Raw genomic sequence first — 24,130 nt, 5'->3', positions numbered from 1 at the left:
TTTCTCAATTCTTCACGTTCACGCTAGCTACTAAGGAGTGAGGCAGGACAAGGGTGCATGCGGCCAGGAGCCTCAGGAGTGAGTGGTGTCCATGCAGAGGACCACTCATTTGGTCTTGCCTCTTCCTACTCTTGTCCCGAGCAGGAATTCTGTCTGGTTTTCTACAGCAACAGTGACCTGATCTGAAATGGAAAGGTTAAGGGTAGCCTGGGCCCAATGAGTCGCATAAACCCTAAAAGGTAAGAAGGAAATCAATCAGAACTGGATTCAATCTGAAACTACAGAAAAACCACAGGCTAATCCAAATCCCTGGAAACAGGCCAATGCCAATCTGATTTAAGGATATTCAAAAGTGGCTAGATTCATCTTAGAAAAAGAAGAAAAGCTGTTCTCTTTAACATGACATACATTTGGACATATAGCTGCCTAGTTAGGTATACACTTGTCCTCAGTCATTTTACTACTTTTAGAGGAACTATGAAATACGCACCAAATCCACAATTTCCTGAACTCTCAAAAAGCAGTCTCTTTCCCACCAAGAGGTATAGAGGAAATAAAGTAACTTATCAGCAGTGTTTCAGTGTCAGGATGAACAACTGTCTACCCTGTATAAATAGAATAAATTGCTACGATTTGTGAGGCTGCCCTAAAGCAGTCAGTTCTATCCATCCTCCATTCTACTTACGTAAATTACATAAGTAGAATTAAATAAGTTGGCGTCATTATTCATATTATTCCATGAAACATTTGTGGAAATTAGCAAAGAAGTACATAGCTATACTTACATCTATTAAAAAAATACAGGTTAACCTGTAAGAAGTTCAATTAAAATTTTAAAAATTTAGTAAGACATATCAACCATTCAGGTATAAATTCTACAAAATATAAAGCAAGAGAAAAGCAGGATTAAAATAATTATATGAAGCATTAAACTTGAGTTTTATATAGTTTGATGAGAATAAAAATTGACACAACTTTGAGGGTAAAAAGACTATAGTTAATTATGAAAATGCAAAAAATTATTTAAGACAAAAGAAAACAGAATATACATTACAAACTGGAAAGAATTACTACCCCATATCACAGTTAGAACATTGAAGGTTTAAGTGTGTACATACATCTGCTCGACCTCCTCTCGACTGCATTTTTGCCAGCCTTCAGGGTGTCCTTCCCCGTGTGCTGTAATTTTGATTGATTCTGCTGATGGTCATTAGACAACTTGCCTCCATTTCTCCTGCCATTCACCACCATGTTCTTGGATTCTCCCAACCACTTCATACCCACAGACAGCCTGACCCAGGTGCATTTAGTCACTCTCTTCAAATAGCTTAGAGAATACTTTCAATGTTCTCTCCTAACAGAAACAAAATATGAAAAACAAAACAAAATGGGGAGGTAAATACATGAAAGATCATGCTAAACAGACCCTTGAGAAAGATATATAATATTAAAAGGACAGTCATTCACAGCATAATGATGTTTTGGTCAATGACAGACCACATAAACAATGGTAGTTCCATAAGATTATAACAGAGCTGGACATACATTTCATAAAATTCGTAGTGCCTAGTATTTACTATATTATACTTTTTATTGTTATTTTAGAGTATATTCCATCTACTGTTTTTTTTTAAGTTAACTATAAAACAGCCCCAGGCAGGTTATTCAAGAGCATTTCAGAGGAAGGTACTGTTATCACAGGAGATGACAGTTCCATGCATGTTACTGCCCCTGAAGACGCTCCAGTGGTACAAGATATAGAGGGGGAAGACAGTGATATGGATAATCCTGACCCTGTGTGGGCTGAAGCCAACATGCGTGACCTGTGTCTGTTTTTAATAAAAACGTTAAAAAATTAAAAGTAGGAAAAAGTTTATAGAATAAAGATATTTTAAAAAGAATATAGCTGGGCATGGTGGCTCATGCCTGTAATCCCAGCACTTTGGGAGGCCATGGCAGGCAGACTGCTTGAGTCCAGAAGTTGAGACCAGCCTGGGCAACACGGCAAGACCCTGCCTCTACAGAACATAAAAAAGTGAGCCAGGCATGGCCGGGTGCGGTGGCTCAAGCCTGTAATCCCAGCACTTTGGGAGGCCGAGAGGGGCGGATCACGAGGTCAGGAGATCGAGACCATCCTGGCTAACACGGTGGAACCCCGTCTCTACTAAAAAATACAAAAAATTAGCCGGGCGAGGTGGTGGGCGCCTGTAGTCCCAGCTACTCGGGAGGCTGAGGCAGGAGAATGGCATGAACCCGAGAGGAGGAGCTTGTAGTGAGCTGAGATTCAGCCACTGCACTCCAGCCTGGGTGACAGAGCAAGACTCCATCTCAAAAAAAAAAAAAAAAAAAAAAGTGAGCCAGGCATAGTGCTGCGTGAGCCTGTGGTTCCAGCTACTTGAGAGGCTGAGATGGGAGGTCACGTCTGCAGTGAAGCCATGATTGCAACACCGCACTCCAGCCTGGGTGACAGAGCAACCCTGTCTCCCAAAAAAGAAAAGAAAAGAATAAATATATTTTTGTGTCTTTTTGTCTGTTTTTTGAGACAGTCTCACTCTATGGCCCAGGTTGGAGTGCAGTGGCGTGATTATGGCTCACTACAGCCTCGAATTCCAGGGCTCAACCCATCTTCCCACTCAGCCTCTCAAGTAGCTAGGACTACAGGCAGGAGCCACCACATCCAGTTCATTTTAAAACTCTTTTTTGTGTGTGTAGAGACGGGGTCTCACTATGTTGCCCAGACTGGTCTCCAACTCCTGGCCTCAAGCAATCCCTCTACCTTGGCCTCCCAATGTGCTGGGATTACAGGTATGAGCCACTGTGCTTGCTAAGAAAGAATATACATTCATTTATTTGACACAGGGCCTTGCTCTGTCGCCCAGGCTAGAGTGCAGTGGCGCCATCTCTGCTCACTGCAACCTCCACCTCCCAGGTTCAAGCGATTCTTCTGCCTCAGTCTCCTGAGTAAGTGGGATTACAAGTGTGTGCCACCACACCTGGCTAATTTTTGTGTTTTTAGTAGAGATGGGGTTTTACCATGTTGGCTAGGCTGGTCTTGAACTCCCAATCTCAAGTGATCCACCTGCCTCGGCCTCCCAAAGTGCTGGGATTACAGGCGTGAGCCACTGCGTGTGGCCTGAACATATTTTTGTATAGCTATATGTGTTTGTATTTTAAGCCAAGTGTTACCATAAAAGAGTCAGAAAGTTAAAAAAAAAAAAAAAACTTTATAAAGTAAAACAGTTACAACAAACTAAGGTTAATTATTGAAGAAACATTTCAAAATAAATTTAGTGTAGCCTAAGTGTAGAGTCGAGTCTACAGTAGTACATATGTACTAGGTCTACACAATTACTCACCACTCACTCACTCACGCAGAGAAACTTCAAATCCTGAAATCTCCATTCATAGGAAGTGCCCTTTAGAGGTGTACCATTTTAAAATCTTTTATTCTGTATTTTTACTGTACCTTTTTTATGTTTATGTGTGTTTAGATAACAACATTGTGTTACCAGTGACTACAGTAGTCAGTACAGTAACATGCTGGACAGGTCAGTACCCTACGAGCAACGGCCCGGGTGTGTAGCAGGATAGACTACCTAGGTTTGTGTAAGTAGACTCTATGACATCTGCATAGCAACAAAATCGCCTAACCTCACATTTCTAGAATGTGTCCCTGAGACACACTCTATGAGTGCACTCTATGATATCTGTATGATGACAAAATCAACTAACCTCACATTTCTCAGAATGTGTGGTATCCCTGTCATTAAGCAATGCATGACTATAATTTAATAAATGATGTCTCCGCTCTTTAAAACACAATCTTGGCTCTCCCCAGTCATATGATGCCTGCTCAGGAATACAGTGGCCCCAGACTGAGCAGAATGTAAACGACAGAAGGTAGGGGCTCATTCTGACTTGTTCCTTGCTTGTGTTTAGAATAGTACTGACAAACAGCAGGTGCTCAACAAATATTTCTTTCAGTAAACAGTAAGAACCGTCTTTGCTCCTTATTATACTGATATCTAGGTACAGCTCTATCATCTGCTCAAATCACATGTTTTGGTAATGCTCTGAACTAGGTGAGTAAATTACAAGGAAGTTATTTATCTCCTTTGTTCCAAGGCAAGCTTAGGAAAAGGCATCTATGCTAAGCTTTGTCCATCACAGTAAGAGACTCCTCACTGTTATACTGGCTACTCATCACCACAAACAAAACTGACCAGACGGACAAGAGTAAGGAAAGTAAAGGACTCCATATCTTTTTGTTGTTGTTACTCTGAATTCACTGTTCTAGATATTTAAGAAGCCAATACTCAGATATCAAAGTAGTGCCCATCTGGAAATGTCTACCTTATCATTCCTTCACAATGGCAACAAAACTGAGAAGCTACTGTATTTGGCAATATAAATGTATCCCTTACTATCTGAATTTGGGAACCGATTGATTTGAATAGTGGGGGATGCTTGTAATTTATAATGACCTTTGGAAATGAGGATATTATACATCACATTCATTACTAATGGAATGAGAAAAAGGATGTCCATGATCCCACCTCATTAAGGAATTATGTATTAGTATAAGTCAGACTAAAAAGGCCCTACGATAAAGTGCAAAAATACAGAACTTCAGAGCCAGAGCTGCCTTAACATCACCAGTGTGACACCTTCAATTTACAAACAAAACTGAGGTCACATGCCTGAAGCCACATGATCTGCCTGCAGCAGTCTCATGAGCAGAATCCAGCACTGCTGCCCAACAAATTCTCAGCTACACCAGATGCAGGTCAATTTCCTTTCCACAAACACATAGAAAAGTACAAATGATAAATGACTTTGAAGTACTCACAAAAATACATGCCTGGACATACCTTTAATGATACTCAACACAAACACAAAACATGAATTTTTACTTGATCTCAGATCTCTTTCCTGTTACAGGAATATCTGTGTGAGTTCACTGGAGGGTAACATGTGCATGTGAGCAGCATACTTAGGGGAATGGCAAAAAAGAAAATCTGATCGATGCTGAAGACAACTTTACAATTGTTTCCTAACATGAATTTTTCTTTTGGTTCCCTCACTGTTTAAGTTCAATTATAGTATTTAAATTTTAAAGTGCCTTTTGATTTTTCTTGTAGGTGTCACTAAATAGTCTTGTAGCTATTCTACATCAGTTATAAGGATTTTTCAATTATTAAATTTTACCAAATTTAACATTAAAACCGCTCATTAATGATCATATATCTTACACTTAGGAGAAAGGTGTAGAACTCAAGAGCAATATACCTTTTTTTTTTTCTTTCAAGGAGACAGGGTCGTGCTCTGTCACCCAGGTTTGAGTGCAGTGAAGTGATCATGGCTCACTGCGGCCTCAAAGTCCTAGGCTCAAGCGATCCTCCACCTCAGCCTCCCAAAGTGTTAGGATTACCAGCGTGAGCCACCACACTCAGTAAGAGCAGTATACTTTTGAGGTATAAAGTACAAAGAAAGCTTGAGAAAAAGAGCAATGGGTGGTCCATTGGGAGTCTTGGATCTTGGATCTCCGCAGTTTTGTAGAACACTGTTATCTACAGACTCTAAAATGGACTTCATTTAAAGAAACCCATGGGGCCGGGTGCGGTGGCACAAGCCTGTAATCCCAGCACTTTGGGAGGCCGAGACGGGCGGATCACGAGGTCAGGAAATCAAGACCATCCTGGCTAACACGGTGAAACCCCATCTCTACTAAAAAAAATACAAAAAACTAGCCGGGCGAGGTGGCAGGCGCCTGTGGTCCCAGCTACTCAGGAGGCTGAGGCAGGAGAATGGCGTGGACCCGGGAGGCGGAGCTTGCAGTGAGCTGAGATCTGGTCACTGCACTCCAGCCTGGGCGACAGAGTGAGACTCCGTCTCAAAAAAAAAAAAAAAAAGAAACCCCTGGAACAGTAATAGATAGAAACATAAAACAAATGAATTGTGGCATTCAAATCCTAGCACTTTGGGAGAGCATCAAGTACCACTTTTTTTTTTTTTTTTGAGACAGAGTCTCACTCTGTTGCCCAGGCTGGAGTGCAGTGTCTGCAATCTTGGCTCACTGCAACCTCCACCTGCCAGGTTCGCTATTCTCATGCCTCAGCCTCCCAAGTAGCTGGAATTACAGGTGCGCACCACCATGCCTGCCTAATTTTTGTATTTTTTAGTAGAGACAGGGCTTCACCATGTTGGCCAGACTGGTCTTGAACTCCTGGCCACAAGCTATCCTCCCACCTCAGCCTCCCAGTGCTAGGATTACAGGCATGAGCCACCATGCCCGGCCAAGGGTTCAAAAATTACAGCCTACCATCACAATGCATTCAAAATTTGAGTTTGAATAACCTCATCAAGACTTAGATCTCTAAAAGCTTCAAGTTTCATCTGCATTAAAGCTTTTCATTATTGAGCCATCTCACAAAAATAAAAGCTTAAAGGGACTAAAATCCATGACTATATTCTATTTTATTTCCCTTCCTCAGTTTTCTTCAATTTCCTTGACCTCTAGGGTCTTTCATATTACTTATGTTCCTTTAGACAAGAGCCAAAGAAACAGCACTTTCTGAAAAAATGGATGTTCTGTGGCTATAAGCTTTCATTGATAGAGAAGCATAAACTTGGCATGATAAATTTAGAATTAGGTTTTTTGTTGTATCCTATAAAAAGCTGCATTAACAACAAGCAAATGGGCCAGGTGGTGGCTCATGCCTATAATCCTGGCCCTTTGAGAGACCAAGGCAAGAGGATTGCTTGAGGCCAGGCGTTCGAGACCAGCCTGGGCAACACAGCAAGATCTCAATGCTACTAAAAGTAAAAATTAAAAAATTAGCCAAAGATGGTAGTCACAGCTACTCATGAGGCTGAAGTGGGAGGATGGCTGCAGCCCAGGAAACTGCAGATGCAGTGAGCCATGAGCATGCCATTACACTGCAGCCTGGACGACAGAGTGAAAAAAAAGAAAATGATGAAGTGGTAAATGTATATAAATGTATTTTACATTTCAAGTGAGATTATACTCTCAGAAGCTATGTGGTTTAGAGAAAATAGCCCTTTTTGTTGAGGGCTCCTATCCTACCTCTGTCTCTTACTAGGCAGTTGGTAATTGGGAAAGTCACTTAACCTCTCTGAACACCACCTCTTTGCCTAATTCCTTAAGTCCCAGTTCAGTGTTCACATCCTCTAGGAAGTGTTCCTTGACCTTCACTGCCAAATCTAGTTATATATTTATGCTACAAAACCTAAGTGAAAGCCCTTATGTGACTATATTGTTTAAGAGTGTGCTTCCTTAATTGAGAGTTCCTAAGGTTGAGAACCTATTTTTCTTATCTCTGGCCCTAGGGTATCTAGTATAGCACACAGTATATCCTAGAGGCACTCAACTAATGAAATAAATAGGCTGTAATCTAAACTGCATCATAGAAACTGTACTTCTGCATTCAAAAAAACCTGTAAATTAAAGACACTGCCTGACCTCTTCAAATCCTCTCCTTTCTCAAGATGTCCATGGTGTTAATTAAAGGGGGTGAGAGAAGCTCCTGCACAGATAAAAATAGGGCAGGAATCACAGCAGACACCACCCCTAACTTCCCTACCACTTGCCATTATACTTTCTGGTTTACTCCCTAGTCCTTGACCCTCTAGAAAAAAGAACCAGGACCAGGAAAAGTGCTTTTGGTCCTTTAGGAAATTATCTGTAGAATGCGATGTTTAACACACAACTTACAGATAATGATGTAACAATGTTTTTTTAGGCGTCTCAGGAGTCCTAATGTTCCTCAAAAATAAGACATGAAGCATAATTACATGAAACAGAAATAAAATATATGGAATAGAAAGACTATCCGTGGAGAGTCTTTTTTTTTTTTGAGACGGAGTCTGGCAATGTCCCCAAGTTAGAGTGCAGTGGCGTGATCTCGGCTCACTGCAACCTCCATCTCCTGGGTTCAAGCGATTCTCCTGCTTCAGCCTCCCAAGTAGCTGAGACTACAGGTGTGCGCCACCACACCCAGCTAATTTTTTTTGGTATTTTAGTAGAGACGGGGTTTCACCATGTTGGCCAGGATGGTCTCGATCTTCTGACCTCGTGATCTACCTGTCTCAGCCTCCCAAAGTCCTGGGATTACAGGCGTGAGCCACAGTGCCTGGCCATGGAAAGTCTTTAAGTCTCAACCAAGACATCCACTCGAGAGATAGAAAGCAGAAAATCTGGGGATGAGGCCCAGCAATCCGTGTTGTAATAAGACCTCCAGGTGATGCAAGCTCCAGTGTGAGAGCTATTGCTCTAATTTACTCATTCATTTTATCATGTTAGGGCTAAGAATAGATACAAAATTTTAAGAAAAACTATGGAGGCTGGGCGCGGTGGCTCAAGCCTGTAATCCCAGCACTTTGGGAGGCCGAGACAGGCAGATCACGAGGTCAGGAGATCGAGACCATCCTGGCTAACACGGTGAAACCCCGTCTCTACTAAAAATACAAAAACTAGCCGGGCGAGGTGGCGGGTGCCTGTAGTCCCAGCTACTTGGGAGGCTGAGGCAGGAGAATGGCGTAAATCCGGGAGACGGAGCTGGCAGTGAGCTGAGATCCGGCCACTGCACTCCAGCCTGGGCGACAGAGCGAGACTCCGTCTCAAAAAAAAAAAAAAAAAAAAAAGCAGTTCTAATGAAACTACAAATAATTTATAGGACAAGAGAATGCAGGGAGACATTATTATTAGTAGTAGTCTATTTACTAACTGATTACTGCTGTAAAACCAGAGGAGAACTAGTGGTTGCAGCAGCAGAGGTGGCAAGAAGTGGTTGGCTTCGAGATCTTTTCTGAAGGTTCTGCTGATAGTTAGGAATTGCTGACAGACTGACTGTGGGTGTTAGAGAAAGAGGCCTCAAATATACCTCCAAATGAAGAATGGAATATTTAGGAATGTGACAAAGAGTATAGGAAGACTGGTTTTCCCAAGGATTGTGGTGTGAGAATTTGGTTTTGGTTATTTTTTCTTCCTTTTCTGGGGTCTTTTTTGGTTTTAGTCATTTTTGAGATGCCCACTACAGATCCTAGTGGAGTCGGTAGCTGGATACAAGGGTCTGGAGTCCACCTCCAAGCTGAAGATAAAAATTTGGAGTCAAAATATTAATGGCATTTCAAACCATGGAATCAGACGAAATCCAGGAATCAGTATAGATCAAAGAAGGTCAAGGACTGGGGGTGGGGGGCACTTTCACATGTATAGGTCAAAAGGAGGAGAAGCAGCACACGATTGTAAAAGGAGCAACGGGCAAGAAGGAGAGCTGAGCATGACAGGGACCATGCCGTGAAGGGAGTTAACAACTCAGGCAAGAACTGTAGGTGTCCAGAAGCAAATACTTTTATTTTATAAGTCTAAACTCATGGAAAGGATGGGCTATTGCTGATCTTTAAGCCTTGCTCAGAAACAACAGAGAACTACTAAAACGGACATAATGTCTTAAACATGCACTTGTGAGGAAGACAGGGAGCTTTGCTTTAAGAAACAGATGGCAGAGAGCAATATAAGGAATGGAGAGAGAGAGAGAGAGAGAGAGAGAGAGAGAGAGAGAGAGACTCACAGACTAGAAAAGACAAATGTAAATTAAATTAAAATTACGGAGGGGGAGGTGATGGGAATAGGTTAGTTAATTTGAGAAGGCAAGCATTCAGAGGGCTTATAGGATCTGTGCTTAAAAAAAAAAATTTAATAGATTAGTTAAATCTCTGGAGTGGAGTAATACAGATGACCTGAGTAGGAGAATGAGGTGGAATTCCTGAGGACTACTGTGCAAGGCTTTGCGCCTTCTACTTTTGTGAATATTCACAAAAATGATGCAATCAGGCTCTAAGAAAATGCAACTGGGATTCTGCTCCAAGATGGGCAGCATCATTTCCCCAGGAGATTTACCCAACACTGAAACCAACAGGAAGAGTCACCTTATGTGGTTTCACTGGATCAACAGATGGGAAAAGAAGCACTTACTACAGGTTCTGGTACCAAACATAAATAAGGAGGTGAGGGGTGGGGGGATAATTTATGATCGATATAAAACATACTGGAAAACTGCTAAAATAAGAAATGTATTCAAAGGGGACAATATTGCAAGAATGATTTCTAGTTATATTTAAAGCGGAAACTCCTAATTATAACATAATACCACTAAGGTCAGAAGCATGACACCCACCACCACCAGCACCACCACAATGCATTCCAAATCACCAGTGCTACCATTGGTGGGGGGAGGGATAACTTTAAAAAATATTTTTCCCCCAAACGTTTATAGTGAACCTATTTACTTATAATCAGAAAAAAAAAAAAAAAAAAACGAAAACCTTAATACTTTAACACGTTTCAAAAGAAAGCAGCATTGATTCATAGGAAATGGGCTAAGTTCACATAACCATGCCTGTTCTATGCCAGTGATGGCCCCTCAACAAATGTCAATTCCCTTCTCTTTCCAGTCTCTTTATGAGATTATAAATTGTTGAGTGACTTTTGAGAAGTTGCATCCAATTTGAGAACTCTAATTCTAATCCATTTTTACTTAAACACAGGCATTTTTTGCTTACTATCCTAAAAACCAAGATTAAAAAAAAAAAATCTGTCAAAAAAGTTAAAACACTGATTCTAAATGACTGGAAAGAATTTTAACATAATTCCTGTGACATTGCCGAGAACCCTCTAGCCAGCTGACACGCTGAACTTGTCTGCAGAGAGTTTATCTTAGAGAAATTATCCAGTGGCAGGGAAACAATCCCCAAGTGTTTGAAAAAGAAAAGTCAACACACATTTTTAAAAAGTAGGTTCTGGCTGGGTGTGGTGGCTCACGCTTGTAATCCCAGCACTTAGGGAGGCCAAAGCAGGTGGATTAATTGAGCCCAGGAGTTCAAGACCAGCCTGGGCAACCTGGTCAAACCCCAGTCTCTACCAAAAAAAAAAAAAAAAAAAAAAAAAATTAGCCGGGTGTGGTGGTGCATGCTTGTAGTCCCAGGTACTTAGGAGGCTGAGGTGGGAGGATGGCTTGAGCCCAGGAGATTGCACCACTGCACTCCAGCCTAGGTGACAGAGCAAGGCTCTGCTCAAAGAAATAATAAAAAGCAGGTTCTAGCCTGTTAGAGGACTTTCATAAATTTTTATTCAGAAAGGCAAAGAAAACATTTGTCAAGTGATTCAGTTATAATTTGGTAAGAAAACCATTCAGGACACCACTGGTTACCAGTGACTGAGATTACACTGGAGAATGAGATCACAAGCAATGTTTACCTGTTACATGTTCAACTTTTCAAAATAAACATGCGTGACTTTTGTAACAGAATATTAAAGATACTTACATAAAGGAAAAGGAAACAGCTTGGCAGCTTCCCACCACAGGGCCTTTGCACTTGGGGTGCTGCCAAACTGCTTATCAGCCCCTGCCCAACCCCACTTCTCCAGCTACATAGATTACCTTGTTATACATTTGAACCCCTTAACATTTCTCAGCATGGTGCTTATTACAACCATACTCATTACTCTGTGTAATTATTTCATAACACCTGCCTTCTCTACTAGCTAAGATACACCTTTTTTTTTTTTTTTTGAGACAAAGTCTCGCTCTGTTGCCCAGGCTGGAGTACAGTGGCTCAATCTCAGTTCACCTGCCTCCCGGGGTCAAGTTATTCTCCTGCCTCAGCCTCCTGACTAGCTGGGATTACAGGTGCGCACCATCACACCCAGCTAATTTTTCTACTTTTAGTAGAGACGGGGTTTCACCATGTTGGTCAGGCTGGTCGTGAACTCCTGCCTTCATGATCTGCTCACCTCGGCCTCCCAAAATGCTGGGATTACAGGCATGAGCCACGGCACCCGGCCTTATTTCCATGTTTTGGCTGAATAATCCTGGTGAGAACGTGTGTGTACAAGATACCTGTTTGAGTACCCGCTTTAATTCTTTTGATGATATACCCAGAAGTAGAATTGCCGGGTCATACGGTAATTCTTTTTTTTTTTTTTTTTGAGACGGAGTCTCGCTCTGTCGCCCAGGCTGGAGTGCAGTGGCCGGATCTCAGCTCACTGCAAGCTCCGCCTCCTGGGTTCACGCCATTCTCCTGCCTCAGCCTCCCGAGTAGCTGGGACTACAGGCGCCCGCCACATCGCCCGGCTAGTTTTTTGTATTTTTTAGTAGAGACGGGGTTTCACCATGTTAGCCAGGATGGACTCGATCTCCTGACCTCGTGATCCGCCCGTCTCGGCCTCCCAAAGTGCTGGGATTACAGGCTTGAGCCACCGTGCCCGGCCTCATATGGTAATTCTATGCTAAACTTTTTTTCTTTTAGACGGAGTCTGGCTCTGTCACCCAGGCTGTAGTGCAGTAGCACGATCTCAGCTCACTGCAACCTCTGCCTCCTGGGTTCAAGCGATTCTCCTGCCTCAGCCTCCTGAGTAGCTGGGATTACAGGTGCCGTGCCACCACACTCAGCTAATTTTTGTATTTTTGGTAGAGACGAGGTTTCACCATGTTGGTCAGGCTGGTCTCAAACTCCTGACCTCGTGATTTCCCCACCTCGGCCTCCCAAAGTGCTGGGATTACAGGCGTGAGCCACCACACCCAGCCCCATACACTTTCATATCATTAGAATCCAGCACAAGACCAGACATAGGTTCATTCATATCACATCCCCTTTCTATTCTCAAACGAACTGCTACACATAAGCGGAATCGGTTTTTAGTTCTAAATCTAAAATTACAAAAGGACTTGATATCAAAGAATTCCAAATCAGTCTTTATCAATGACTATTCCAAATCCATCTGCAATCAATAGTGCAATAACTAAGGCTCCACGGAATCCTATGGTATCAATCCCAGCAATTAGGCCAATATAAGAAGCCCTGCAAAGCTATCAGAAACATTTGTGATCAATATTCCATCATAACACCATAACATTGCTTGACGGGGCAATTTCTCAGTTGCTAATTTGTTAGAAAAATATCATAAATTCACGTTCATACCTGTAACCTTAAAACTTGCTCCTACAGGCCGGGCGCGGTGGCTCAAGCCTGTAATCCCAGCACTTTGAGAGGCCGAGACGGGCGGATCACAAGGTCAAGAGATCGAGACCATCCTGGCTAACATGGTGAAACCCCGTCTCTACTAAAAAAAATACAAAAAACTAGCCGGGTGAGGTGGCGGGTGCCTGTAGTCCCAGCTACTCGGGAGGCTGAGGCAGGAGAATGGCGTGAACCCGGGAGGCGGAGCTTGTAGTGAGCCGAGATCCGGCCACTGCATTCCAGTCTGGGCGACACAGCAAGACTCCGTCTCAAAAAAAAAAAAAAAACTTGCTCCTATAAATATTGCTGTCTCAATTGAGAAGCTAGGTGACTTGTCAGAGTAGTTCAACTGGTGCTAGTATTATGAAAAGAGAAAAGCCTTCGGATTTTCATTTCCCTGAATTCACAATTATGCTTCTACCCAGGGCAGAATAGTTAAAAAATAGTTTATTTTACAACTACAGCTGTCATGCTAATTCAAATGCTAATCAGGTATCTAGCACCATCAACTCCATAGCAAAAAATACATCTCTATACTCGCAAATAATTACAAATGTCCATGATATTATCATTCCTACTTTCCTTCTCTAGCTTCCACAGGGTCAAGCTTGGATGCATTCTGCTTCACCCAATTCAACAGCTTTCCCAAGTACCCTCAGGTGGTAATGCCCTCACTCAGGCCACCAAGGAAATGGGGTCTGAAGCTGAGCAATTTATCAACCATCAAGGCAGAATGCTTCACCCACTGCCCTTTCAGAATAAAATGATGGCCACAGACACCATCAGTAAGTTTTGAAAAAGACTAAACTTGTTGAGCTAACAGCTCTAAAGCAGACTGCAGTAAGGTGGAAAACGGCCCCCAGAAACATCGGCTCCTAACCTCTGGAGCCTGTGAATGTTACCTTATAATGAAAATGGTCTTTGAAGATGTTATAAAAATTTTTGAGATAAAAGAGATTATCCTAGATTATCTGGGTAAGCCTTAAATGCCACCCAAATAACTTTGTAAGAGGCAGAGGGAGATCTGACACCTCACAAAGAACAAAAGGTGAAGCAGACTGGAGTGATGTGGCCACTGGTGAAGGAAGGCTGCAGCCACCAGAGGCTGGAAGCAGCAAAGAGCAGCTTCCCTCCACAGTCCTGTCAATGCTTTGATTTTGGCCCAGTGAAACTGATATTGAACTTCTGGCCTCGAGAGCTGTGAGAGAATACACTTCTGGTTTGTTGTTGGTGGTGTTGGTGTTTTGACACAGAGACTCACTATGTTGCCTAGGCTGGAGGCAGTGGTGCAATCTCAGCTCACCGTAACCGCCACCTCCCGGGTTCCAGCAATTTCTTCTGCCTCAGCCTTCTGAGTAGATGGGATTATAGGCACCTGCTGCCACACCCAGCTGATTTTTGTATTTGTAGTAGAGATGGGGTTTCACCATGTTGGCCAGGATGGTCTCGAACTCCTGACCTCAAGTGATCTACCCACTTTGGCCTCCCAAAGTGCTGGGATTACAGGTGTGAGCCACAGTTCCCAGCCCATTTCTGTTGTTTTAAGCCACTAAGTTTATGGAATTTGTTACAGCGACCACAGGAAACTAACAGAGATTATGAAAAACTAAACCAAAGTAGAAATGCTTTACAGTTACCACACTCCAAAAATATATAAAATTCCAACATGTCACAGGAAAAAAGATTTTAAACAACTTCAAAAACAGTGTATTTAAAACAAGTTTTTAAAGACTGGGCAACAAAGTGAGACCCTCATCTCCACCAAAAAAAAAAAAAAGTCGCCAGCTGTGCTGGTGCGCAACTTCAGTCCCTGCTACTCAGGAGGCTGAAGGATCATGGGAGTCCAGGAAGTAGAGGCTGCAGTGACCTATGATCATGCCACTGCACTCCAGCCTGGGTGACAGAGCGGTGAGACTTCACCTTTCAAAATGTCAATAAATAAAAAGTTTAAATCATACAGTATCCTTCAACTGAAGGTATAAAATACAGCTACTGAGTTATATGGATTTTGAAAATAGAGCTAGCCTCTTAATTATGCCTCTGATTACTCACACACTGTGCTAGGCCAGATAACCATGATCTTCCTGAAAAGCATTGTGATTGAACAGTTTTCTATTTATATTAAAACTTACAATAACAACGGAAACTATTAGAATTTCTCCTTGAGCAAAACATTTTAAGCAGCAAACTACCCACCACTGGTAAGTTTATGATCAGACATTCACAATTCTTAGACTTATGTATTTGGCTACTAATCTACGACCAGACATGTAAGAAACTCCTTATTGCCTTATCACAGAAAATACTGCTTCATTCTCACGTATCACATTCAATATGTATTTACGATGAGGGATTTCATGTAAGAAAGACTCCATGTCTTCATCTCAGTAGATAGTTTAAAACAAAGGTTTTCACTGATGGGGTTGTTCAGGGAAGTCCTCAAATAAACTTCCAGAAGAAAACAAAAATGCCGGATTCCCCATCTCTCCACATTTGATCCATCTGCTTACCTAGCAGTGCCTAAAAATAAAATCAAAGATGCTTTCTTTGTTACAGTTTTCTCTAGGACCCAAACAGCCATTCACATTTCCGGAAACAGATGCCACCTAGTGTCAAATGTCTGTAAGTACAGCCTTTACAGGTCACAGTTTCTGTCAGAAGTTACAAGAAATATATCAAAGATTTTTACTGGGCAAGGACAAGTGTTAGGAAAAACTTCCAAAAGGTGGTTCTTGGGCTGGACGTTACAGGCCGCTTTGAGTTTGCCGGCTGGTGGGCTTTGCAGAGGCAGCCCGCACAGGGATTAAGGATGTGGCTCTGCAGTCAAAGCACCTGTCCCACCCTAGCTTCATCCTTACCCCAGCAGCGTGAGCAGGCAAGTTATTTAACGTCACCGATGCCCCATCAGTACAATGAAAAGAGGGCCTCCCTCCTAGGTTTGGCACAAGATTTAAATGAGCACAAACTGCTAACAAATTAAGGTCTCCCCTTGCAAGTAACTAAGGCAAAAGCAAAGCAGGCCAGAAACATTCTATACAAAACTTGAATCAAGTAGAAATTTCCCTTCCATTCCTCCCCACCATAACTCACACATGAAAAAAAAAACAAAAAAAAAAAACTCATCACCTCACCCATTTAAAAAAGAACAAATGTGCAAGAGAATAATTATGACACAAGGCCGAGCACCAGTTCTGCTTTCCCTACGGTTCCCAAAGAGAAGGAACTTAACTTCTGGCAACAACACGCATGATTAAAAATCATGCCAAGCTACACCTCCCATCCTAAACATTCAGAGGGACGACAGACTGGACTACAGACTTTCTTACAACACAGTTTAGTATGTGGTGTAGCTGGTCAAACAGATTTTTTCACACCCTATAAAAGAAGATACACACATCACAGTTCCTTAACACATATTCAATACTATCATTCCCATTTTACAAATGAGAACAAAACTTAGAGAATTAGAAAAAAAAAAAATGAAGCCAAGTCCAGGTTGAGAGACTGCGTACTCTTAATATCACACAAAAAAGCAACACAGGCCGGGCACGGTGGCTCACGCCTGTAATCCCAGCACTTTGAGAGGCTGAGGTGGGCAGATCACGAGGTCAAGAGTTCGAGACCAGCCTCGCCAACATAGTGAAACCCCATCTCTACTAAAATACAAAAGTTAGCCAGGCATGGTGGCGCTTGCCGGTAGTCCCAGCTACTCGGGAGGTTGAGGCAGGAGAACTGCTTGAACCCAGGAGGCAGAGGTTATGTGGAACCAAGATCGACCCACTGCACTCCAGCTTGGGCAACAGAGTGAGACTCCGTCTCAAAAAAAAAAAAAAAAAGAAAGCAACACAATAATGACTCAAACAAATTATTTATTTTTTTAGACGCTGTCTCACTCTGCCGCCCAAGTTAGAGTGCAGTGGCACGATCTCCGCTCACTGCAACCTCTGCCTCCCGAGTTCAAGGAATTCTCTCTCAGACTCCCGAGTAGCTGGAATTACAGGTGCCCACCACCATGCCCAGCTAATTTTTGTATTTTTAGTAGAGACAGGGTTTCACCATGTTGGCCAGACTGGTCTTGAACTCCTGACCACATGATTCACCCGCCTCGGCCTCCCAAAGTGCTGGGATTACAGGCGTGAGTCACCATGGCTGGCCCCAAACAAATTTTTAAACACACTTTGCCCAGGCCGGGCACGGTGGCTCACACCAGTAATCCCAGCACTTCGGGAGGCCAAGGCGGGTGAATCACGTGGTCAGTTCAAGACCAGGCTGGCCAAAATGGTGAAACCCTGTCTCTACTAAAGATAGAAAAGTTAGTTGGGTGTGGTGGCGCGTGGCTGTAATCCCAGCTACTCGGGAGGCTGAGGCAGGAGAACTGCATGAACTGGGATCTGGGAGGTGGAGGCTGCAGTGAGTCGAGATCACACCACTGCACTCCAGCCTGGGCAACAGAGCGACACTCTGTCTCAAAAAAAAAAAAAAACAAAAAGAAACAAACAGAAAAACACTTTGCCCCCATATTTGAAGAGTAAAACTCTAGAGCAAAATAGACAAGGTTCCTGACCGCGTAGCGATCACAGCATACTGTGGGAAGAGACATAAGTATGTGATTATCAATCTGGTGCAAGCTGTAAGAAAAACAAACAGGATGTTAGGAGAGAGACTAATATGAGAATGGACTTGAGATGGGATGATCAGAAAAAATTAATCAAAATTATAAATATAAAAATGAGGCCAGACATGGCAGTTCATCCTATAATCCCAGCACTTTGGGAGGCCAAGGCAGGAGGATTGCTTGAGCCCAGGAGATTGAGGCTGCAGTGAGCTGGGATTATGTCACTGCTCTCCAGCATGCGAGGCTACAAGACCCTGTCTCAAAAAGAAACAAACAAAAAACACCTTTTTTTGGTTCAAAACCCCTCCTGGTACATACTTACATGCACCAAACAAATATTTCCTCTAAACCCTCCAGGACCCTGAATGACATCTGGTTTTGTTTCCTTTCCAAGGGGGAGAGAGAAGGGGGGTTTCCTATGGTGCCACTGGCTCACTGGCTGAAGGATCAAGCCACCTTTTATTTCTCAGTGAGGAAAGCTCCAGTTTCCTAAAATCAGATTGGTTTTCTTACTAAAAATATCTATTTCTCCATATGATGCAACATAAGCATTTCCTCAAAAATAAAAATACTCCTCAGAGATCATTAAAATGTATCAGATATTTCAACCCTGTTATACAAATCAGACAGGCAAATAATTCATCCGGCCGACCTAGAATCCACTCGGTTCAACAAATTTATGAAGAACCTCCCAGAGCCACCAGGCACTGTTCCTGGTGCTGGAATACTGGTCATGTCCAGGGAACACTAGAGGGCGTGGGAGAGCGTCAACTTTCAGGAAAATCAGGGCTACTACGTGAGTCAGGAACGAAAACCAAAGGGATGCATGTGGGGAAAACAAAGTTACCTGAGAACAGGGTAGAAAAGAACAGAATACGAAACAGAATGACCCTTCACTGAAGGGGCCTTTTGCGTAAGGCTTGAGAGGCAAGCCCAGTGCCTTTAGAGATCTGCTGACCAGGCATTCCTATAAAGGTGGCACAAGGTAGAAACACAGGTGTCAGAACACACACGTTCGGTTTCTACTGGTTCTGGTAACATGCAGGACTCGGGATTCGCTAGCTCAGCAATCCTATCAGGTGAGACAGGTATTAGCACTACAACAAGGAAGTTGAAGCTCAGAAACAAATTGCTTTCCTAAACTCAAAGTGCTACTAAGTCGTAAGGCTGGGTCTAAAACCTTCATCTTTTAAACTGTAGCCTGGGGTTTACTCCAGTGCTTGAGCCACGTGTACCACCTAGAGGTTTATCACCAGCAGATGATCCCTGGATCTAGGTACTATCTTCTTCAGTGTGCTATTAAAACAGACAAACTAAGACAGCTTACAGAGGTGCAACCGGCATTGTAGGAGCCATACAGGCCCCCAGTCAAGCTTTGGGCGGGAGCACTGATACCCTAGTCTCTCAATTCTAAAACTCAACTGATTATCTCATAATGACATTTCAAAAAAAGGAGGTAAAACCACAAGAAACACGCATATGAACTAAGTAAGGTAATTAGAGAGATGTCAAAATATGATTAAAATCATTCTTTTTTTTTTTTTTTTGAGATGGAGTCTCGCTCTGTCACCCAGGCGGGAGTGCAGTGGCCGGATCTCAGCTCACTGCAAGCTCCACCTCCTGGGTTTACACCATTCTCCTGCCTCAGCCTACCGAGTACCTGGGACTACGGGCGCCCGCCACCTCGCCCGGCTAGTTTTTTGTATTTTTTTAGTAGAGACGGGGTTTCACGGTGTTAGCCAGGATGGTCTCGATCTCCTGACCTCGTGATCCACCCGTCGCGGCCTCCCAAAGTGCTGGGATTACAGGCTTGAGCCACCGCGCCCGGTCTAAAATCATTCTTAAGAGAAAATAGGATGGCAGTGAAGTGTAAAAGATGAAGTATTAATATAATTTTGGATTGGAAGTGACCTGAGAGGTTTAGTCGTTTTGTAGACGGAGACTAGGCTCTATCAATGACTTATACAAACAGTGACAGAGAATGGTATTGATTCTTACTCCACGGTCCTTCAACTATTCCTAAAATAACACTTCTATACAGCAGTCATCATTTGACATACAGCCCTAAGAAGATGGCCCCGTGTTTAAGTCTGTCTCATTCGGAGACCAGGTAGCCCCAAACCAATCCCACCCACACACATAATGGATCGTCTCCTGCATTTACTTAACATGCAGTATTATAGCCAACAGGGTGATGGAGTGGAGGGAGGACACGTGGTCCCTGTCATTAAGTGTGCGCGGAAGATTCCATTAGAGTGTTCTAGGGCTGACACAGTCGGGGAACTCCTGCCCACGGAGAAGGATTTTGCCAAAGGAGAGAAAGTAAAGCTCATACATGGTACACAGAAACACGAAATAATGGGACCACGGCGATTTATCTGAAAGGATTTGCTCTGTAAGCCATGGGAAGGGCATTCCTGTGGACACGGAGCTGCTTAGATGCCACATACACAAATCTCTTTGTCACACAACCTGGCCACGAACCCAGGTCCTATAAACCCACAAATTGATACTCAGGTAAAGGAAAATCAGATTCAACCCCCCTTTTAAACAACCCAAGAGAAAAATCACCAAACAACATCCCCCACCCACCAAACTCCCTGCTGAAAGACATGCGGACACCGGGACACTTCCTTCACACGCGTCTCTCCCTCTCAAGAGTCCGCTACCCTCCATCCACCTTCCCCAGTACTGCCCCCTGGCATTCGCTGAGAGAATGAAAAGTTCAGCGCATGAGCAATTCAGGGTGTTTGGGACGGCAGATGAGAATACAGGCGCGAGAGCACCTGGAAATGATTATGGATAAAGAATCAAGCCCTACCTTACTCTTATTGAAGAAGTATCTACCATATTCCCTTCACTCTCCAGCTCAGTTTTTAAAATATAATGATGTTTGTAAATAACATTAAAGTGGATTTATTTTGAAAAACTAATACAAACTATTAAGCTTGACAACTTGAAGATTAATAAATTAACCCATTCATTAAGTGTCTATGAGCATCTACTCTGTATCTGCCCGTGGGCGGACGAGATAACACGAGACTCAAAAGCTCACAAGAAACCACCCCAACGGCTGTGTGTGTGAAGGTTTCACCAGGAGGCAACATTCTCACGGGGCCTTTCTGAAGGACGAGTGTGTACAAGGTGGAGAAAAGGGGTGGAGGGATGCCGGGCAGGGCACGGCCGGCAGGGACCAGGCATGGGAAGCTACTGGAGCCAGAGCTTGGGAGAGGGACCAGAATGTAGAATGTTTAGAGATTACAAAGTGAAAAATGTTCCCACACATGCCGGGATTAGAGCGTTTGTGGACTCTAACCTCGGAATATAAGGCGCTCCAAGAGGGACAGGGCCACACCTCTGATTCAAATTGCTAAACCTTCAGATATACAATAAATCTATATCTACAGCAAGCAGCAATTTATGTATTTCAACATGCACAAATTATCTGTGATTATTTCAGGCAAAAGTGGTTTCCTCCTCCCTTTTCAAAATATTTGTTTTTACTACTAATTATCAATATTATAGACGTGTTCTCAATACTAAAGACTAAGGGAAAAAAGTTATAGCTGGCAACTGCTTCCTCTGAAGACCCTACACAGCAGAATTCAGACCTATATGGCCATCCTCGACTACACTTTATATCAAACTGGTTTAAATCGAAAAAGGTCCACATCACAAAGAATCACAGTCAAATTAATTCATCTGCCCTCTATTCTAAGGAAAACTCCCCCCACTCCAGATAAATTTCATTTGGCAAATTCTTAAAAATTAATTCCTAAAGTTCCACCGCTTAATAGATCCTAAGTTACTGCACCAGACCCGGGTCAATAAACCCAAATAGACTGAACTTCTCAGCACCCAACTTGTTTCTATCTTAATCCGGCAAGTTGCATCGAGTTGTCATTGTGAAAACCTGCCTGTTCCTCCTTCCAAGGCGGAGGTGACAACGGTGCACATCATCCGCGGATAAGTGGAAGGACAGACAGACATCAGGGAACCAAGTGAGAGCGGATACAGCACAAAGGGGAGGCAGCGGCCGTGGGGCGCCGGGCCACGGCCAGAGGCGCCGTCGGGGAGGAGGGTGGGCTGCAGGACGAGCTCGGGAGGGCTCCGAAATGCGCTTGGGCCAAAACAAAAACAAAAAGTTCAGCGCGACAGTGGGAGCAGATTGGGCGAGACGGTTCACGGCTGCCCATTGGAGAAAAGGGAAAACAGAGTCCCCCAATCGCGAGCGACGGGGCTGCTCCCCTCGTGCGGCCGCGGGCCCGGCCCCGACGCTGCCCGGCGGCCGCTACCGCTCCCTTCCGGCCGCGGCTACCACTGCAGGCCCCGCGCCGGCCCCGCACCGGCCCGGCCGCAGCCCCGCCCCCCGCGCCCGGCCGCTTGCGCCCGGTCCCGGCCCCACCCGCCTTGGCCCCGGTAGCCCTGCGACCGGCCCCGGCCCGCGGTCCCCCACGTCCCCGCCCGCCCCGTCGCCAAGGCCGCCCCCAGCACACCCTCGCCGGCGCCCGCCCCTCCCCCGACTCACCGCCCGCGCCGCCCCGCTCCTTCTCGGGGCGCGTCCGAGGCCCCGCTGCCCGGCCGCTGCGATGCGGGGCCGCGCCGCCGGGCCCCAGGTCCCAATCCCCCCAGAAAATTAATCACCAAAAATAATTCCAGAGAAAAATGGAGAGTAAAATCCAAGATGGCGGCGCGGACGCAGCACCGCCCGCTCCCTCCGCTGACGGGAAAAATGAGTCCCCGCGGCGGCCAAGCCCCCCGCCCCCAACCGGCCGCCGCCGCCACCGCCGCGCCCCCCGCGCCCCCGGCCTCGATTCGCCGCGCCCCCGGCGCCGGCTCCCGCGCCCCGCCACGCGGGGTCTCACCTCCGCCTCGCGCACGGCCGCCCGTACGAAAAGCGTCCGCCGACTTCAGGACTTCGTGTCCCAGGTCCGTGCGCCGCGCTGTGCCGCCTCCGGTCCCCGGGCGTCCTCACCTCATCGCACCGCAGCCCCGCCGCCCGCACCGCCGCCGCGCCGCCGCCCCCGGTGAGCCGCCCGGACCCCGCCCGGGTACGGTGGAAGGATACGAAAAGGAGGCCGCGGCCTCGACGGCGGAGGAACACCGTTCCGCGCGACCGCCACAGTGTGCGCGCGCCTCCCTCCCGACCCAGCCGCCGCGGCACTTCCACGGGGCTCTGTGCGGGACGCGGGCACGCGCGGGGAGCGAGTTCCGCGCCGGGCGCTCCCGACGGCGGAGGGACAAAGGGCGATTCAGAGCGAGCCGTCGCCTCCCCTCGTGGTGGAGGGATCCGCGGCCGGCTTGTCCGCGGCTGGTATCCCTCCGCCGTCGCTGCCCTTTAAATCGCGGCCGAGGCGGCGTCGCCCGCGCCCCGCGGGCGCCACCTTAGGGTCCCCTACCCCCTTTACGCGACCGCGTCCCGGTCCCCGCGGGGTCCCGGCGGCTGTCTCGGGCCCTGGGTTGTTGCACACCTGCCCCTTCCAGGGATGGCTCTGGAGCCAGCCTCTCAGGCTGCAGACCTGGGGAAGGGGACCCCCTTCGCCCGCCGCGCCTCCCGGTTGCGCCGAGGGAATTGGCCCCAGGCAGACAAGCGTCTTTGTTGTGGGAATGGGGGTCACTGGCAGCAGATGCACCCTAAGACCATGTGGGCAGGCTGAGCGTTCCTGCGCGGAGCATGCGAGGGAGGAGGAGAGCTGGCGCGCCTCGGCCTGGCCCCCCGCTGGCCCCGCCGCCCCCAACACCCACTGCGCCCCGAGCCGCGCTCCGCCCCACTCCGGGTGTGCCCTGCGCGCTGGCCGTGCGACCCCTCCTCGGGGAGCCCGGGCTGGCGAGGAGATCCTGACGGGCCGGGCCCCCTGCGAGCCAGGGAGCCGCGAAGCTTGCCTGGGCATCGATCTTGCAGTCCAGACAACGGAACAACGATGAGCGCACGCCCGACCCCTGCGGGGCTGCCCAGGGCCTCCGCGCACCCTCCCTCTCATGCCTCAGAACGACCCCCGGAGATGGGAACCATGTGGGTCCTACTTTACACCTAGGGAAACTGAGGCACGGGGAGTTCCGTGATCTCTGTGACAACTAGTTAGGGCTTGAGCCACAGCCCTCATCCAGCATTCGGGTGAAAAATGCAGACTAAATCAGGAAGCGGGTGCGGAAGACCTCCAAGAAGTTGAGGTTGGCATAGGCGTGCAGATGCCCGGAACTTGGTGCCGGCAGGTGCCCCGAGGAAGCACTGACCTGAAGGGTGAATTTGAGCGTGTTGGTAAAAGGGGGTGGCTAGGACTTGCATGGACAGTGTGACCAGTGTCAAAGCCCTGGGAGGGGAGAGAGGCTGCCCTTGCCATAGAGAGGAGGCGGGCAGGGCGGCAGGGCAGGCAGCTCAGTCAGATGCCAGGAAGAGCCGCAGTCTGCCTTAGTTTTCCCCTGCGGCTCCAGGGCCATCATCCTCCACAAAGGATGATGAATGGAGGCCGTGGA

At 45.9% G+C, this 24,130-nt stretch overlaps 1 protein-coding gene across 9 annotated transcripts in view; it reads right to left on the bottom strand.

Moving 5' to 3' along the window:
* The window catches only part of KMT5B (lysine methyltransferase 5B), a 57,942-nt gene extending 35,289 nt beyond the window's left edge, over positions 1 to 22,653 (bottom strand). For 3 of the 9 annotated variants that reach the window (XM_033207504.1, XM_033207507.1, XM_033207514.1), the window contains exons 1-2: positions 22,522 to 22,653; positions 1,119 to 1,354 (exon numbers count right to left, since the gene is read on the bottom strand). In XM_033207504.1, coding sequence (XP_033063395.1) covers positions 1,119 to 1,278 — 160 coding nt within the window. In that variant the 5' untranslated portion in view covers positions 1,279 to 1,354; positions 22,522 to 22,653. Of the gene's footprint in view, positions 1 to 1,118; positions 1,355 to 21,573; positions 21,867 to 22,184; positions 22,386 to 22,521 lie in introns of those variants that run through there. The other 6 variants (XM_033207505.1, XM_033207508.1, XM_033207512.1 and 3 more) reach the window with 5 other exon arrangements.
* Between the last annotated feature and the right edge of the window lie 1,477 nt (positions 22,654 to 24,130).

This window comes from Trachypithecus francoisi, unplaced genomic scaffold (genome assembly GCF_009764315.1).
Source record: "Trachypithecus francoisi isolate TF-2019V2 unplaced genomic scaffold, Tfra_2.0 Lachesis_group8, whole genome shotgun sequence".
Classification (NCBI taxonomy): domain Eukaryota; kingdom Metazoa; phylum Chordata; class Mammalia; order Primates; family Cercopithecidae; genus Trachypithecus; species Trachypithecus francoisi.
Note: the sequence above shows the minus strand (reverse complement) of the source record. Positions and strands in the feature narration are given on the sequence as shown.